The 16,826-nt window shown below is 46.1% G+C and overlaps 1 protein-coding gene across 1 annotated transcript in view; it reads right to left on the bottom strand.

Moving 5' to 3' along the window:
* The window catches only part of Gng4 (G protein subunit gamma 4), a 47,361-nt gene that overhangs the window by 11,300 nt on the left and 19,235 nt on the right, over positions 1–16,826 (bottom strand). Inside the window, exons 2-3 of the mRNA XM_015998722.3 lie at positions 15,280–15,384; positions 13,339–13,447 (exon numbers count right to left, since the gene is read on the bottom strand). Of these exons, the coding sequence (XP_015854208.1) occupies positions 13,339–13,437 (99 nt within the window). The 5' untranslated portion in view covers positions 13,438–13,447; positions 15,280–15,384. The remainder of the gene's footprint in view (positions 1–13,338; positions 13,448–15,279; positions 15,385–16,826) is intronic.

Below are 16,826 nucleotides of genomic sequence, written 5' to 3'. Positions count from 1 at the left end.
GTAGATACCTGAACATATACAATTCACATATATACATTCAGGCAAATACACATACATATAAAAAATGACTCTTTAAATCTTTTTTACTTTGAGACAGGGTCTCACTATGTATGCTTGGCTGCCCTAGACCAGGCTAGGCTCAAACTCACAGAGATCCTTCACCATATCTGGGCAATCTTTAAATCTTTGATTCATGTTATAGACTTAATCAGAACTCTCCTCAATTTAAATGCAGAATCAAATGTGAAGACAGAGCTCTGGGGGAGGTGATTGAAGCTAAATGTGCTTATAAGGGAGGGGTTCGCATATCCTTATATCAGAAGAAATGACGGAGGGATTTCTCTGTCTCACCTTGCAAGCATAAGCGAAAAGCCACATGAAGCCACGGTGAGGTGTCCATCTACCACCATTCAGGAAGAAGACCTCTCAACACATGTACACACACACACACACACACACACACACACACACCTCATTCCACACCCTACTGGTACCTGGATCTTGCACTTATAGCTAAACCACACACACAAACAAAAACCAAGAAAAAAAAGAAGAAGAAAAAAAAAGAAAGAGAAAGAGAAGAGAAAATGGTAAAAAATCTGTTGTTTAAGGTGCTGGAGAGCTGGCGTGGTGGCTAAGAGTGCTTGCTTTGGAATCATGAGGCTAGGAGCTGGGACCCAGGATCATAGCGCCCACATAAGAGGCCAGGCATCCTTGCAAACTGCTGTAGCTGCCGCACTGAGCAGGGTAGAGACAGGAGGATTGCTGGAGCTTGCTGGCTGCCAGCCTAGCCAAGAAAACACAAGTCCTGGTTCAAGGTTAGCCTGACTCCAAGGACAAAGGTGGAGAGCAACTGACGAGGCTATCAGACTCCCGTGGCCTCTGTGTGAGTGTAGAGATACGTGTACCCACGGGTGTCTGCCATCTGCACGTGTACACATGTACACACATACATATATAAGTAAAATAAACCTTTGAAAGAATCTGCTGTTCAAGCCACCCATTCTGTACAGAGGGTTCCAATTCCACTGCCATTTATTTGGATAAATTAGTGAACAGGCAACGTTGTTTACTTCCCCGAGTGCCAGCAACATTTATCAACAGCATTCTAACGAGTCTGTCAAGAACTTACTCCCACTTATCTCAGATGCCATCTGGACCATGGACTTCTGGGTACATGCTGGGTCTGACGCTGAGACTTCTAATTCTGTTCCAGTGATCTGTCTATTACTCAAGGAAGTCAGAAATCTTTATGCATTCTGACTTTTATATGCTTCCAGAGGTAGGAAACATCTGCGTGTTTTCCTTCTTTTTGTTACTTAAAACAAAAAACAAACAAAAAACTTCCTAGGCATTGTCATGTTTTCCATCTAACTGAATTTAAGGATAATTTTAACTTTAAATTCTAAATAGAATTTCTGCTAAGCGGAGTCTAGGTATTCATTCAGAATATTTTCCAATACTGACTGCCTGTTCTAGAACACGGCATTCTGTCATTCAAATCTTCTTGTATTATACCCTTTTTAAGTATTTTTTAACAGTAAACTAGGCCTTGTCCATATATAGGCATTCTCAAAGTCACTTCCACATGTTTAGTTATCTTAGTTGTGACAGAGTGCCCGACATAAACAGTCTAACAAAGAAAGACTTATTTCAGCTCACATGGTCACGTGGCTCTGTGTGCTTGGGCAGAACATGATGATGGCAGGAATATGTGACTGACAGGCTTCTTCCTCTCTTGGTGGACAAGAACCAGAGGACACAGGCACAGAGTGATCTCTACTTCCCCCAGGGAGCACCTGCCTCTCCAAGTGTTTACAGCCTTCCAAAACAGGACCACCATCTGATCCCAAGCATCCAAGACACAGCCTATGGGGCCACTCATACCCATGCCGGAACACTCATGTTCAGGAGGCAGTTTTAAATGCTTCCGGTGTGTATTCCCATTCCTGCTACCATTCCGGTGTGCTGTTAAGGGCACAGTCTCCATGGCTACTGCTTTACAGGGTTGATGCCTGTAGAGAGGCATCCCTGAGGTCCTTCTGGAAAAAGGATTTTATTTGTTCTTTTTGACGAAGCAAAACATGAGGAAATGTCAGGGGCGATGGGCAAGTTGAGTAAGAGTCCAGTTCTTGTGGATCAACTAAACAGAAAGAAGTATGTTAATATAGGAAGTTCAGCTGACATATTCCCTCTCCTGTGTTTGCTTGGATTTTGTTTTCTGTGGTTTTCATATCATTGGATCATATGGCTAAAGTACATTTAGAAAATGTAAGTTGCTGTGTCATTTTGCAGTCCCCCTAGCAAGGAACTACAATCCATTGTTCCATATTCTCACCAGTATTTGATATTGTCACCCCCTTTTCTGATTTAGCTATTCTAATGGTGTGTAATAGCATCTCATGGTTTTAACATGCAATTGTTGAAAGACATATCACAGTAGACATGTTTTCATATGCTTGCCTACCATTTGTGTAAGTGCACGTGTATGTTTGTGGGAGCCAGAAGACAACTTCAGGTGTTGTTCCGTGGGAGCTGTCTATCTTTTTCGTTTGCATCAGGGTCTCTCACTGGCTTGGAGCTTGCCAAGTGTGATCGTCTGTCTTGCCAGTGATCCCCAGGGCCCCTTCTGTCTCATCTCCCCTGTGCTGGGATTAAAGTGCACACTAACATGCATAGCTTTTAAAAATTGGGTTCTGGGGATTGAACTTGGGTCCTCTGTTCAAAAAGCAAGCAATTTACCAGCTGAGCTATCTCCTCATTCCATTATTTACCATTTTTACATCATCTTTGGTGAGATATCCAGTCAGATGTCTTGTCCCTTTTTTGGACAGCTCAGGCTGTCTAGTCAACAACTCTATGACCTCTCTCCAATCCCTTTATCCACAAAACTAAGCACGCTTGGATCTCTTGTAGTGAAATTCAATTATATAATGAAATGATTTTTTTCCTAAGGAAAAGTAGGCTTTGTTTGTAGTCACTTTACATATCTGCATACTGAGAATATGCTACGTCACCTTGGATGTGGCAAGAGGCAGAGGTCCCCCTGCAGATGCCATTTCTCTGTGGGATGTCACTCGAGCTTCAGGAGGGCACCCGGCCCCATGCCTTTTTCCATGTGGTCAGGGACAGACCCAGAGTTCCAGGTTCGTGTCTGTTTGCTCTCGCAGTACCTCTGGAGCTCCATTCTTGTCTGTGAGCTGAGACACTGGTCTCGGAGTCACTGTGAACACTCAAGAGCCTGATGCCATGTATGAAGAATGTGATCAAAATTCGGTCCTCTGTCCCAAGTGGTTCCTTCTGCCCGTAACCCACTGGGGCTTCCTTCCTTATTTTTATCATCTAACAGCTGCTTTAACTGCTTCTTGGTTTGTGTTTGTTTTCCAGTTTTGAGACAGGGTCTTAACGGAGCCCGCACTGGCCTTCAACTCTTGATCCTTCCACCACTACTTCCTGAATGTTGAGGTTCCAGGTGTGTGCCACCATGCCCGGCTCGTTTTTGTTTTGTCTGGGTGGCATTAGGAAAGGGTCTGCTGCTTCTGAGAGATGAGGGAACCTCCCAGATGCTTGTCTCTCAGCGTCTGTCATTTCTACCAGCTGGATGTGGCAAGGTGCTGGGATGGGCAGACTCTTCCTCTGTTTACTGGGAACTCTTCATACCTTGCCCTGAGGAGTCTTTCCTGTTCCCAGATGTTTCTGCCAGGAAACATCTCCGTGCAAGGTGGGGTGTGGACAGTCTTGAATTCATGAGCTCCAAAGTGATACTTTAGCTTTAGCTGTGACTTTCATCCTAACATCTTTGCCATTAATTTCGTTTTCTACAGGGCATTATAGTCATTGTTCCTTCTCATGGCTTTCTCTACTCTTCTATCTCTCCTCAATTTTTCCTTATGTTTTGTTTTATTTTTTTATTCAGTAGCAAGGATTGAACTTAGAGCTTCAAGCAGGCAAGTACTCTGCCACTGAACTATCTCCCAGCCTCCCCTTTGTTTTTTGAGACAGGGACTCAGACAGCTGAGACTGTTCTTAAACTTCTACATAGCCCAGGCTGGCCTTGAACTCGTGGTCCTGTTGTCTCAGCCTCTGAGGAGCTGGGATTACAGGTCTGTGCCTCCACGTCTGCCTTTACTTAGCTTTCCCGCCTCGCTTCGGCTTGTCTTCTCACTCTCCTTTGCGCTCCTCCCTAGATTTGCTGTCCTTTTCTTGAGTGTATGAGGCACGTTAAGTTTCTTTTGATTTTCTAGAAAAAGCCTTCTTTGTGCTGTAGTCTGGTACCTTGCTGTTCTGGGAGAATGTTTACCCAAGCCCATTGTGTCATTCTTTTACTCTTTAAAGGGATGGCTGCAACTCAAATCTGTGCCCTTGAGGAGAGTTTCAGCAGGGTCTCCTTGTCCTGTCTACCGAAGCAGAGCAGACAGACCTCTGTGCAGCTGGGCTGCCAGGCTGCTCCCTCATTTAGCCTTTGGAGGAAGTGCTGGCAACCCACGGTTAGATATGTTATTTAATATATGTTTTCTGAGGGTACCTGATACTTTCTTCATCAGCATATCCTCTCGGTCTTGGCTTTTTGGCCATGGCCCATTTTGGAGTAAACACATGCCTCTGTGGTGGGCCAGACAGATGGCATGCTGAGGCCTGAGGTCAGAGTCAGCGCCACATTCTGAACATGACGGCGATAGGTGTCCTCTGGGTAGTGGGGCACACTCTTCAGATGCCATATTCATGAGGTCGATGAAGGTAGGTGTATAGACACGTGGAAGGGAGTACCAAGAGGGAACTGGTAATTCCTAAATATAATGATGGGCTGGGTGAATCAGTGGTCATGTGCACAATGCTTAGGAACTGGCATTTCACACACTGCAGAGTTTTAGGTCACAGGCGCAGTCAGCTTTTTATATTAGATTGATCATAGGGCCTTTGTCCCTTGCTCCTGGCCCAGAGCTCCTAAACTCTGGGGTTCTCAAGCGGTAAGAGTCTCTGTTGTGTGCTAATGAGATGGCTGGTGGCTGGGACCCTGAACAGCTTCAGGAAGGGGGCATGTCATCACAAAGAAAGCTATGATTGGAAGTAAAGCTTCCAGCCCTGCCTCTGACCTCGAGGGATGGAGGAAGGGCTGGAGACTGAGTAGCCAATGCATTAATAATTATGGCTATACAGAGAAACCACCATGACACCCTAAGTATGGGCTTGGAGGCCCTGGAGGGGGTAAACACATTTATGGGCTGAGAGGTGTCACTCTTATACAAGTCCTGGAGGCTGAGCACAATGACCCACAATTCCTCGTCCTGGGCATCTCGTCAGGAGGTTCCCGAATTATCATCTTGATAATAAACTGGTATATATAAGACATTTCCTGAGTTCTATGAATTATTTTATGAGTGATAGAGCCTGGGGGAAGGGTGTCCTTGGGAACCCTTGAATTTGCAGGCAAGCCTGACAGAATGCGGGTACACAGGACACCTGGAGCTTGTGACTTGTGTCCACAAGGGGAATAGCGTTGTTGATCTGAGCCCTTAACCCATGGAATCTGTGCTATGCCACATAATGAAACCAAAGCACTAACAGGGTAGCTCCATAAATATGACTTTTAATATATCGCTGTAAGGCATTGATTCCATGAACAGTTTGACTTCTTCTTGACTTATTAGAGAGAAAATGATGAACTTGATTCACAAAATCAGTTCCAGAAATAATTCTCCACCCTACATGCTGACAGCGGTTACTGACAGTGGTTACTGACAGTGGTTACTCTGCCATATTCATCTGGACCTCAACTTGCTGGACTTCTCAAGCCACTGTGAGAGCATGGGGGGGAGACAGAGACTGTGCAGGAGGAGCAGCCGCAGGCTGCCCACCACAGCTTCTGGCTGACCTGGAGATGATGTGGCCCGAGAACAGCAAGGAGTAAGGGACAGATCTCAGCAGTATTCAGTAATCAGAAATACGTGCCTGTCTTGGGACTACTTTTCATAAAGAAATTTGATATTGTTTCAAACGTGTTTGTGTGTGTGTGTGTGTGTGCGTGCATGCGTGCCTTTCTCTGTGTGTGTTTCTGTGTATGTCTGTATATTGTATATGCACAATGGAACATTATTCAGCCATGAAAAAAGAATGAAGTTCTGATGCACTGTACAATATAGATAAACTCCAAGGATGCTGTGCTAGGCGAATAAATTACACATAACATGATAGCCATTACATATTTCCACTTGGAAGAGGTCTCTACTACAGTTATACAGTCATAAGTGCCAGCAGAATGGTATTTCTAGGGCTGGAGGAGGGGGGAATGGGGATACATTTCTGGTTGGGAAGATGAAGTTCTTGGAGATGGAGGGTGGATGGTAGCTCAGGATACTACAAATATCCCTGATCCTCAAATTGCAATTTATTTAAAAATGGTTTAATGGGACATTGTGTGTTCTATGTATTTTACCCCAACAAACCCATGCAAGATTATGCATGCCTGTCATCCCAGTGTGATGATATATTGTATGGCTAATAAAATGTGCTGAAAGACCTCATACTTGGGCATCCTTCCCCTCAGACAGCCCAGGACTGTCTCCTCCCTGAGAACTCTGTGCTCTGCTTCTGAAGCGCACAGGCCCGCTTCTTGCCCACTCCGTGTGCTGATGTCACCAGAGCTGGAATTATCTACTTCCTCCACAGGGCCCCAAGCAGCAGCACACAGCCTTCCCAGTGGCTCTGGAATGATTTATGATTCTCCTGCCGTTAGAGTCTGTACGTGTGCCCAAAAGACTCCAAGAACTCGCCATCCATGGGAACAATGTCTCTGGGACTCTGTCTATGGCTGAAGATGATCTGTTGTCACAGAATGTGTCTTTCCCGGGCCTGGTAATCATATATGAGCCTAACCTGTGCTCACTGTCCCCTAACCCTGGCTTGGTGCGTGGCTGGCTTCTTGCCTCTCTCTGCCTGGTGCTCCATGCTTCCTTCCCACACTCTGCTTTCTTGGTGTGATCACCTCTCCCATCACCTAAGCTCGCGGCCCATCTCACAGCTGCAGCTGCCTCCCTGTCCCTAACAACCAGATCTGCAGCCACAGGCCATTCACTGAGGCTCTGTGATCTGTGCTTGTATCCACAGCACCCTCTCCCCAGCAGCTCAGCGGGTGGCTTTTCCAAATCTAGTTGCTGGCCCCAGGCCAGCTCACATCTCTGCTCACTATGGTGGAGACACTCACACTGAAGCCGCAGCCCTGCTGTGCAGAGCCTTGCTCAGCGATGTTCTTACTGTGTCCTCCCCTGGCAGAGGTTTCCTGTCTTTGCAAAGCTGGGCACTGCTTGTCTGCAGGACACCTCTGAAGTCCTATTCAATCTCTGGAACCCCAGCTTCCAATTGTTCTCTGGGTGCTAACCTCACTCCCTTCTCTGGCCGGCATTCTAAGGACTGACATCTGATTGGCTGGTTGTGGTTGGCAGCTTCTGCTACTATATATAACAAATACCTGAGGCAAACAACTCACAGTTCGGGGGACGGCACATCATGGCGGCAGCCCTGGCAGAGCAAAGCCATTTACCTTGTGGACATGACCCAGGAGAGGAGAGATGAAGCTGGGCATGGCAGTGTATGCTCCTAATGCCAGCACTTGGTCAGGGTGAGGTAGGAAGCTCACTGTGAGTGAGTTCGAGGTCAACCTGAGCTATAGAATGAATTCAAAGCCAGTGTAGGTTACAGAGTAAGACCGTGTCTGAAAAACCTTAAAGCAAACCAACCACAAAAAGAAGAGACCGGCGGCAGCCCCTCAAGATGGCTCAGCAGGTAAAGATGCTTGAAGTGGAAGCCTGATCCTGGGTTAGAGCCTCAGAATCCATGTAAAAGGCAGGACAGAAGTGGCTATACAGAGTTTTCCTCTGTTACACACACACACACACACACACACACACACACACACACACACACACACACCACATCCAAATAAAACAATAATAATATCTAAATTTGTTTGTTTGTTTGTTTTTGTTTTTCGAGACAGGGTTTCTCTGTGTAACTTTGCGCCTTTCCTGGATCTCGCTCTGTAGACCAGGCTGGCCTCGAACTCACAGAGATCCGCCTGCCTCTGCCTCCCAAGGGCTGGGACTAAAGGTGTGCGCCACCACCGCCTGGCATAAAATTTTAAAAATGCATAGGCCAGAGTTCCACAACCCCATGTGACCCAAAACCTCCCAGCAGGCCCTACCTCTTAAAACTCCTAATACCGTCCTACACTGAGGTGCAAACCTTTAACCCTGGGCCTGTGGGGGACACAAGATCCAAATGCAGCCTAGCTGGTGTCAGCACAGACAAGCTGCTGGTGCTCGAATGACAGACAGGTCTCTTCATAGCACTGCACACAGCCCACACTCCTCCCTGTCCCGTAGGCATGGCCATCAGGTTCTGTGCATACTTCCTGTCCCCAGGAGAACTGGCGCCATGAGCTGTGGGAGAAAGAGCCACTCTGCTTGCAAGGGGGAGATGGGGCTGCTGAGCCACACTCTAGAACGGGAAGTGCTGAGGGATATTTTGATCGCACTTTGACACTCCCAGAATTAGCCATCGAGATTTTAGAGGACCAAGGACAGATAGAGAGAGACAGGAAGTAGTAGAGTGGGGCTTAGAAAGATTCTCGGCCCTTTTTGGATCGAGGAAGGAGAGAGGGCTTCTCTGCCACTTCTCTGATCACTCAGGTGCTGGCCCCCATATCTGATGCTCATGTTTTTATTGATAAGGAGTAATTAGATAAATGCTTCATTTGGTACCCAACTCATGGCATGTAAATCCACATAGGGCCTGAGAAAGCTGAAAAAGGGTTCTGAGGAGGCTTGGTGCTTGTGGTGTGCAGAGGCACAGCCCTTTCAAGAGGCCCTGCTACTTGAATGGGGTTTATGTGTGGCGGGCGGTGCACTACTCAGTGGTGGGAGACTAGGCAGAACTGCCTACCAGAGCTGGGGCAGATAGACTGGCTCCAGGCCAGGCTGGCAGGCACGAAGCTCTGCTCTCACCGACTTGAAGTGGGCAGAGCCAGCCATCAGGCCATGTGCTGAAGTCAGGCAGTGGAGAGCCTAACTGCTGCTTAGCAGTTTAAGGTATGGCTCACTCAGTCAGAGAAGGCTGCAGACAGACAAAAAAGCCAGATCCAGACAGAGAAAACCTCTAAACAGAAATAGCATGCTTAAAAATGTATTTAGATGCTGAAGAAAGAAAATGGGTATAGACAGTCAAAATAAATAGTTTAAAAATAATAACATCTTTAAAGAGAGAGTAAAGTAATATAAAAGAAAAAAGTCACGTAAAAATGGGAAATGCACAGGATGTCTGGATCCTGTACGGTGCTTTGTTGACTCTGAATTTTTTAAATGCTAATATCCAAAAAATAATAGGTGCTAAGAGACACTGGATTATGGAAACTGCTAAATTAAAGCAACCTATATATTTTTAAAATGTCTTAACTAGCCGGGCGGTGGTGGCGCATGCCTTTAGTCCCAGCACTCGGGAGGCAGAGCCAGGCGGATTTCTGTGAGTTCGAGGCCAGCCTGGGCTACCAAGTGAGTTCCAGGAAAGGCGCAAAGCTACACAGAGAAACCCTGTCTCGAAAAAACAAAACAAAACAAAAAAAGAATGTCTTAACTTTAAAATGGAAGTCAGAAAATATGTTGCATTGAGGGAGAGGTTTTGCTTTTGTTTCCACAGGAAAGAAAAAGCTATGGGTTTCTTTAAAATTAATAAGGACCAGATTTGATCGGGGGAGACCACCTGAAAATCTTGGCTGTAGACATGAAGAAAAAAAATCCAAGAAAAACTACTAGACAGGTGATGTGTATGTTGATCCCTCTACATGGAAACAGCTTGGAGACTGGATGAGACATGATAAATCTTGTTGGCCACAGATGACTTCTTATTACATGCTATCCTTTCATATGGCTGGATAGAGATTTATATTACAGTTTGGTTATGTAGTCCAAAGGAACTTGTAAAGTTGACAGGTGCCTTTTACCTGCTCTAATATAGAACAAAAATCATCTTTATCTGACTTGTGCACACCATACATTCCATATGTGTGTTAATGCAGATATGTATGTTACCTTTAAAAGTTTGTGTGTTTTCAGGAAAATTAAAAAAAAAAAAAAAGGACCAGACATCAATGAGGACAAGCAGCCCAGGTGATCCAGCTTCTCAGAATGCCTCTGTTGCAGTTTCCTCAAAATTCTACATCCAAGACAACTTCAAAGATGCTAGCTGAGAGGGTCCAGCCTCACAGACTACTCCAGCCAGGACTTCAGATAAGCCCTGCATTTTTCCATTACATGGAGACTAGACAACAAATGATACAGCTAGCTCTCCCAGGACTTCACAACTATCCTAGTTTTCTCAGGGTCTCCTAAAGATGTTGTTGCCTCCAGACAACAGGCAGCAGTCTAGAGAACATGATGCCCACATTCCTAAAAGGTGGGGTGGATAGTTTTTCGTTGTTTGGTTGTTTATACATGTTTGTCATCATTTAGGGGAGCTGGTTGCAAGTTGTTACTGGTCATGACGAGGGAAAAAAAAAACTAAACAAAGCAGGTTGGATTCCAGTATCTCTTTCTGAAAAGAAAAAGGGAGAATATAGGTTGGGTGGCAGTGGTGCATGCCTTTAATCCCAGCACTCAGGAGGCAGAGGCAGGCAGATCTCTGTGAGTTTGAGGCCAGCCTGGTCTACAGATGGAGATCCAAGATAGGCACTAAGACTACACAGAGAAACTCTGTCTAAAAAAAAAAAAAAAAAAGAAAGAAAGAAAGAGAGAAAGAAAGAAAGAAAGAAAGAAAGAAAGAAAGAAAGAAAGAAAGAAAGAAAGAAAGGAAGAAAGAAAGAAAGGTGGAGGGATATAGTACATTGATACAAATGTAAGGTTATTTTTGTTAGAACATACTGTATATATGTTTCTACTCTTGTTTAAGGTATTGTACCTATGCAGCTTAATTAACAATGTAATGTAAAGTTCGAATCTTTGGAAACTACTTAGGATAATTAAGAAATGCAAGTTAGTAGTCATCTTTTACAATTAAACTTATAGTCATGTTAGGTATATTTTTCAAGATTAAAGAGAGATATATTTTAGATAGATAGGTGGTATTCAACCACTTCACTGACCTAAAGAATATGGCATTTGTGATGTTTTAATAACATAAGGCTTTTCATGACAGTGAGACATGTCTGCTCCTGGCAGCACCAATTTACTTCAAAAAAGGATGACAGCCATTGAAGAACCTCCACATGGAGTTTGCTTTCATTGTGGCAAAGCTAGCCATTTGGACAAGAAACTGCCCTTGCCTCGACTGCTGACAGTATGCTGTCCAAAATTGGACAAGCAGGACACAAAAGAAGGTGACTACTGAACTTTGCCAAGACAAGGTGGAACAGTCCTTTGAAATTCCTGCTTCACAAAAAAGTCTGGCAGATATTCTAGGTCTGCAGGTCAAAGGTGGATGCCTCAACATTGCAGAGGAACCTTGGGTGACATCTGCAGCCAGATGTCTCTGTTATTTCTTAGTTTTGGAAGTTGCTTGCTCTACACTTCCTATTTAATCAGGTAATATTATTTCCTTCTCAGGTCTTTGATGGAGTTGAAGATGAAACAGTTATAGTTATAGTATTCCTTGTTACCAAATTCAGAAAAGAAACTCACCAAAGAGGTATAAAGTGTATAAGGTTGAGAGACATAAAAGCATAAATTGTTTAGCTAAGAAAATATTTTAAGGTCTAAAAAGATAGTTTGGGGTTGGTAATACAAGTTAGAATAGAAAGTGAATTAGGTATTAAACTTTGGACTCATCAAGATAGAATAGTATTTTCTCTGAATAAGCCAAATGCAATAGACTGGACAATGTGAATGTAATTCTTACTTGATAATTGTTCTTTTTGTTTGCTTGTTTGTTTTTCAAGACAGGGCTTCTCTGTGTAGTTTTGGTGCCTCTCCTGGATCTCACTCTTTAGACCAGGCTGGCCTTGAACTCACAGAGATCTGCCTGGCTCTGCCTCCCAAGTGCTGGGATTAAAGGCATGTGCCACGATTGCTTGGCTTGATAATTGTCCTTACTGTATATAGTTTTACTGTGTTAGAGTTAAAACGTTCCCTTTTTATTTAGACAAAGGGGGAAATGTTATAGGATATTTTGATTGGACTCAGACACTCCCAAGACTACCAATAAAATTTGCTTTTAATCAGAGGGCAGAGTTAGCTACTGACCAAAATTAGCCATAGAGGTTTTGGAGGATTGAGGACCTAGAGAAAGAGACAGGAAATAGTACGGTGGGGCTTAGAAAGACTCTCAGCCCTTTTTGGATGGAGGAAAGAGAGAAGAGGTGACTGGTCGCTTCTCCACCACTTCTCTGATCATTCAGGTTCTTACCTCGATATCTGACTCCCACATTTTTATGGATAAAGAATAATTAGGTAAACACTTCAGGGAAGGGAAGCCTTGTGTGTATCAGCGCACAGACTAGGATCCTGGGTCAAATAAAAAGGAGGAAATAGGCTGAGCACTCACCTCTCTGCTTCCTGACTGGACGCCCTTTGTCCAGTCCACCTCATCCCCTACCCAAGGGCAGCCACTTTGACACCACATCTTCCCAGTGAGATGGACTGTACCCTTGAACCGTGAGCCAGATAAGACAAGCCCTTCCTTCCTTAGTTTGCTTTCCCCAGGAACGCTGTCATGGCAAGGAGAACAATAACTCACATGCCGAACACTTGAGCAAGACCCTTGGATTTGGTCCTCGAAGACCACAGGCATGGCGGACTCGCTGATGTCATTCCTGGGGGAGAGGAGTCCTAACCTTATCACAGCCGTGAGCTGGTGCATTTCACAGCCACACACTCCAGTTCAAGCCTCCAACTCATCTCTGTGTGCACCAGTGGAAACCAAGGCTTCATCTCCTTGCAGTAATTCCAGGGGGAAGGGACTCCAAACACCCATGGTGGGAGGTGGCAGGCACTTGCCTTTACCCTCCCCCCCCCCAGGAATATTTAATACTCACAGGTTGGACAAGCTGTGCCTGTCCGAAATCGTATTGCCATCTAACCTCTATCCTAACACTAGGGAGACATAAAGTGATCAACCTCATGGTCCGTCTCTTCTTTTCCATCCTACTGTATCACAATAGTTAATACAGCTCGTGGGAAGGACAGTCTATTTTTGGCACTTCCTTATGGAACTCACACACACACACACCATGGACTGCATCATGGTAGGCTCAGAGCTCTGGCACAAACACACACCCACTGAGACTGTTGCTCTGTTGGGGAACTGAGCCTCACCGAGCCACTCTGGAACAAGGAGGAACATGCTGAGCGAGTTTACCTTCACCCTGTCCATGCCGGCTTCCATCTTCAGCTGCTCCACGGCTTTCCTGGCCTGGGAGATGCTGGTGGTACTGTTATTAGACATGCCTTCCTTCATCCTGTGCTCCCTGTAAAATAACCCAGAGGAGAGGGTTGAGGTGCTGCTGCTCCGGGGGAAGGTGGGCCCCTTCCCACTCTTCCTATGTTCCATCACCTGCAGATTCTCCCCGCAGCCAGATTGATTCTTTTAGAAAGAAGAAATTCTCCCTGCCTGGACACACATCTACGCCACATGGCCCAGACAAGACATTATAGTGTTAACTGTCCCCTGAGAAGGATTCTCTGTCACTCATGCAAGGAGAAATTGCTTGAGGGAGACTAATGATCACAGTGTGTGGCTGAAGTCAGGCAAACACAAATGTAAAGGACAGTGGCTCCCCTAGGTGCCGAGTGAGGCAGAGGCGAAGGCTGGGATCACTGAGTGCCCGTTACCCTGTGGGGAGAGACAGTGGACACCTGCACCACTACGCAATGGCTTTTGCTCACAGGCATTTTTTTTTTTTTTTTTTTTTTAGACAAGGCTTTCTTGGTATTAGCTAGGTCAGCTGCTCAAAGCAGAGTTCGGCAGGTGTGGGTTCCTGTCTCATTTGGAAACCTCCCAGCCAAGAGGAGAGCCACAAGTAACTGGGAGTTTGAGTTCCAGGGACCTCCTTGCCAGCCCTAGCCTTGGTCTGTCCTGCTCTTCCAGGACCAATGCACCCCTCGGGCAGGGGGATCCTCTGCCTGGCCTGGGAGAGAGAGAGCGCGCAGGGTCGGGGGTGGGGTGGGGTGGGGCTGACACAGTGGGGGCGAGCCACTTGGGATGGCTGGAAGTGCAGAAGGATATGGCTTTAGCCAGATGGAGCTGGAGACAGAAGAACTCTGAAAGGTAGCCCAAGAGGGAGGCTTTGGAGTCATCCCCCTCCCCGACTCACCCAGGGGTGTTTTAGACCCCACTTGAGTGATACCTCTGCTTTTCTGAGCCCACTAGCTGCCTCTGCAAGACCCAAGTGAGTGTCTGGGAAGAAATGGACTAGAGACAAAGCGGGGTGGGACGGGACATGAGCTTTCCCAGAGAGACAGTGTTTCCCCCGACACAGTAAAAATCCCACGACAGTCCAGCTTGGCGAACCAATTAGTTTATTGGGCTTGCTTACGAGGCGTGAGTCGCAGCTAGATCGCTGGTGACCTCAAGGCAGCCGTATCACTGAACAATCCCATCCCAACATGGATGCAGATGGAGTTCCTCTTCAGTTAGCCTCCCACCCCTACCTACTCTAGCTCCTCAGAGTCCACAGACAGCCAGGGCAGGATGACACTCAGCCTTGGGAGGATGCGGCTCAAGCCCAGGTATGGGTGACGCCTCTCCCTCCTTCTATGAGGGTATTACAGCCTCTGAGTAGCCGCAGCTGCCCTGATGAAGAAGATACCAGCAAACACGCCGAGAGGACAACATTCCACACAGGGGTGGTGACAATGCTGGCTATCCATGCTGCCTCCAGGGGACACTGACTGGGTGCTTGGCCTCCAGGAAGGCGAGGCAAAGGAAAAATGAGTCAAATGCTCAGGGCCACCCTGGGGCCTTGAGGTCAGTTTCCTTGGGCACACAGGCACATTTCTACTGACAGGTCATCTAGGGACCTCTGGCAGGCTGCCTCAGTGGCTCCCAACTCAAGTGCCAACTTCGGATGGGAGCCAGGATGAGGCAGTTTCATCCGAGGGCTGTTGATAGGACCTGACTCAGGACAGGGAAAGGATTTCCAGAATGGTGGGAGTCATCACACCTTCATCTGCCTTGGCTAATAGTGTCCTTAGGGAAGAGGAAGTCCAGACTGACAGAGATGGTATGAGGAACTTCTGTCACCATGGGGACCCTGCTCTCCGAGTCTCACCTTTCTGCTCTGTAGAGAACCATTCTTACCTGCTGAGAGGTGGGACAGGGAGAGGTCCAGGCACCGGACGCTGGGGGCAGCAGCAGTGGGATGTTGGAGGAGAGGCCGATTCGGGGTCCTGCCGTGGGGCTCTCCTGAAAACACAAACAGATAGATGTTGTCTCCAGGCTCTTCACGGGCTTCCTTGGTTGTCCTGCCCAAGCTCAGTGGCTTTGCCTGTAAGCCCAGGGACTCTCATACTAGCCTTGGGGGATGACAGATGAAGGACGAAGAGATTCCAAGATGAATCAGTCTGGGACACAACTCAAGGCAAGGGCACCCCAATGCCAGACAACTCCGCTTTGGCCACAACCTATCTGCCCAGCTGTCCTGCCCTTTCCTCTTGCCAATCTAGCATGCCAAGAGGAAGGAGTTTGCAGGAATTTTCTTTATTTTTTAAATTATAATGATTGACAGCTATCAATTGTAGAGATGAATAGGTTCTACTGTGGTATCTCCACACATCATATTTTTTTTCTTGCCATAAAAATATATGTGAGATTCAGAGGTAAAGAGCACTGGCTACTGTTGCAGAGGACTTGAGTTTGGTTCCCAGCACCCACATAGGGGACCTGATGTCCTCTTCTGGCCTCTGCGGGCACCAAGCATGCACATGGTGCACATAAATACGTGCAGGCAAACACTCATACACATAAAATAAAAATAAATACATCTTTTTTTTTTTAATGTGAGCTAGCCATGCTTGACTGTTATTTCAGTACTTGGAAGGCTGAGGCAGAGGGGTTACATGTAAGAGGCCATCTTGAGAGATAGATAGATGATAGATAGATAGATAGATAGATAGATAGATAGATAGATAGATAGACCAACCCTGTGTGAAAATAAAACAAACAAACAAACAAAAGACCAAGGGGGAAAAACGGGAAAGGGTGTGTGTGTGTGTGTGTGTGTGTGTGTGTGTGTGCACATGTACACAGTAGATGCCTAAAAATCATAGACCACACTGAACCCTACACATGCTATGGGTTTGCCTATGCATATATACCAATGGAAAAGGTTAGCTTTTCCTTGAACATAGACGCTGTGACACTGTAACAGTTTGGTGACAGTTAAGTGAGCCTGAGGTGAAGGCACGTCCCAGAAGACACTGAGATAGTTGCAGATGTGAAGTGTCATTGTCCTTGGGGACATCACTGTCACAGTACCATTGGCTTTTGGGGCACTTTGAGAGACAACAGCACCTCAGAAAAAAGTCTAGACCTGTCGCTTCTCGTTCACTTGGCATTTGCACCTCACCTTCCCCCCAACACTTGGAAAGTCTTTCACACATCATCCCACTGGTATGCCCAGGTCCCAGTGAGGCGTTAAGATACTGGCTGTTGTAGAATATTATTTTAAGATGTGTTACATTTGTTTGTGCTGTGGAATATTTGTTTAATGATGCAAAGATGTGTTGCATTCTTTTATGTTGCATTTGTTTAACTCTGTGAATCTATGTAACTCTGCCTGTCTAAAACACCTGATTGGTCTGATAAAGAGCTGAATGGCCAATAGCAAGGCAGGAGAAAGGATTGGC

This window comes from Peromyscus maniculatus, chromosome 5 (genome assembly GCF_049852395.1).
Source record: "Peromyscus maniculatus bairdii isolate BWxNUB_F1_BW_parent chromosome 5, HU_Pman_BW_mat_3.1, whole genome shotgun sequence".
NCBI classification, from domain to species: domain Eukaryota; kingdom Metazoa; phylum Chordata; class Mammalia; order Rodentia; family Cricetidae; genus Peromyscus; species Peromyscus maniculatus.
The sequence above is the reverse complement of the archived record's forward strand: the minus strand, read 5'-3'. Positions and strand labels throughout refer to the sequence as shown.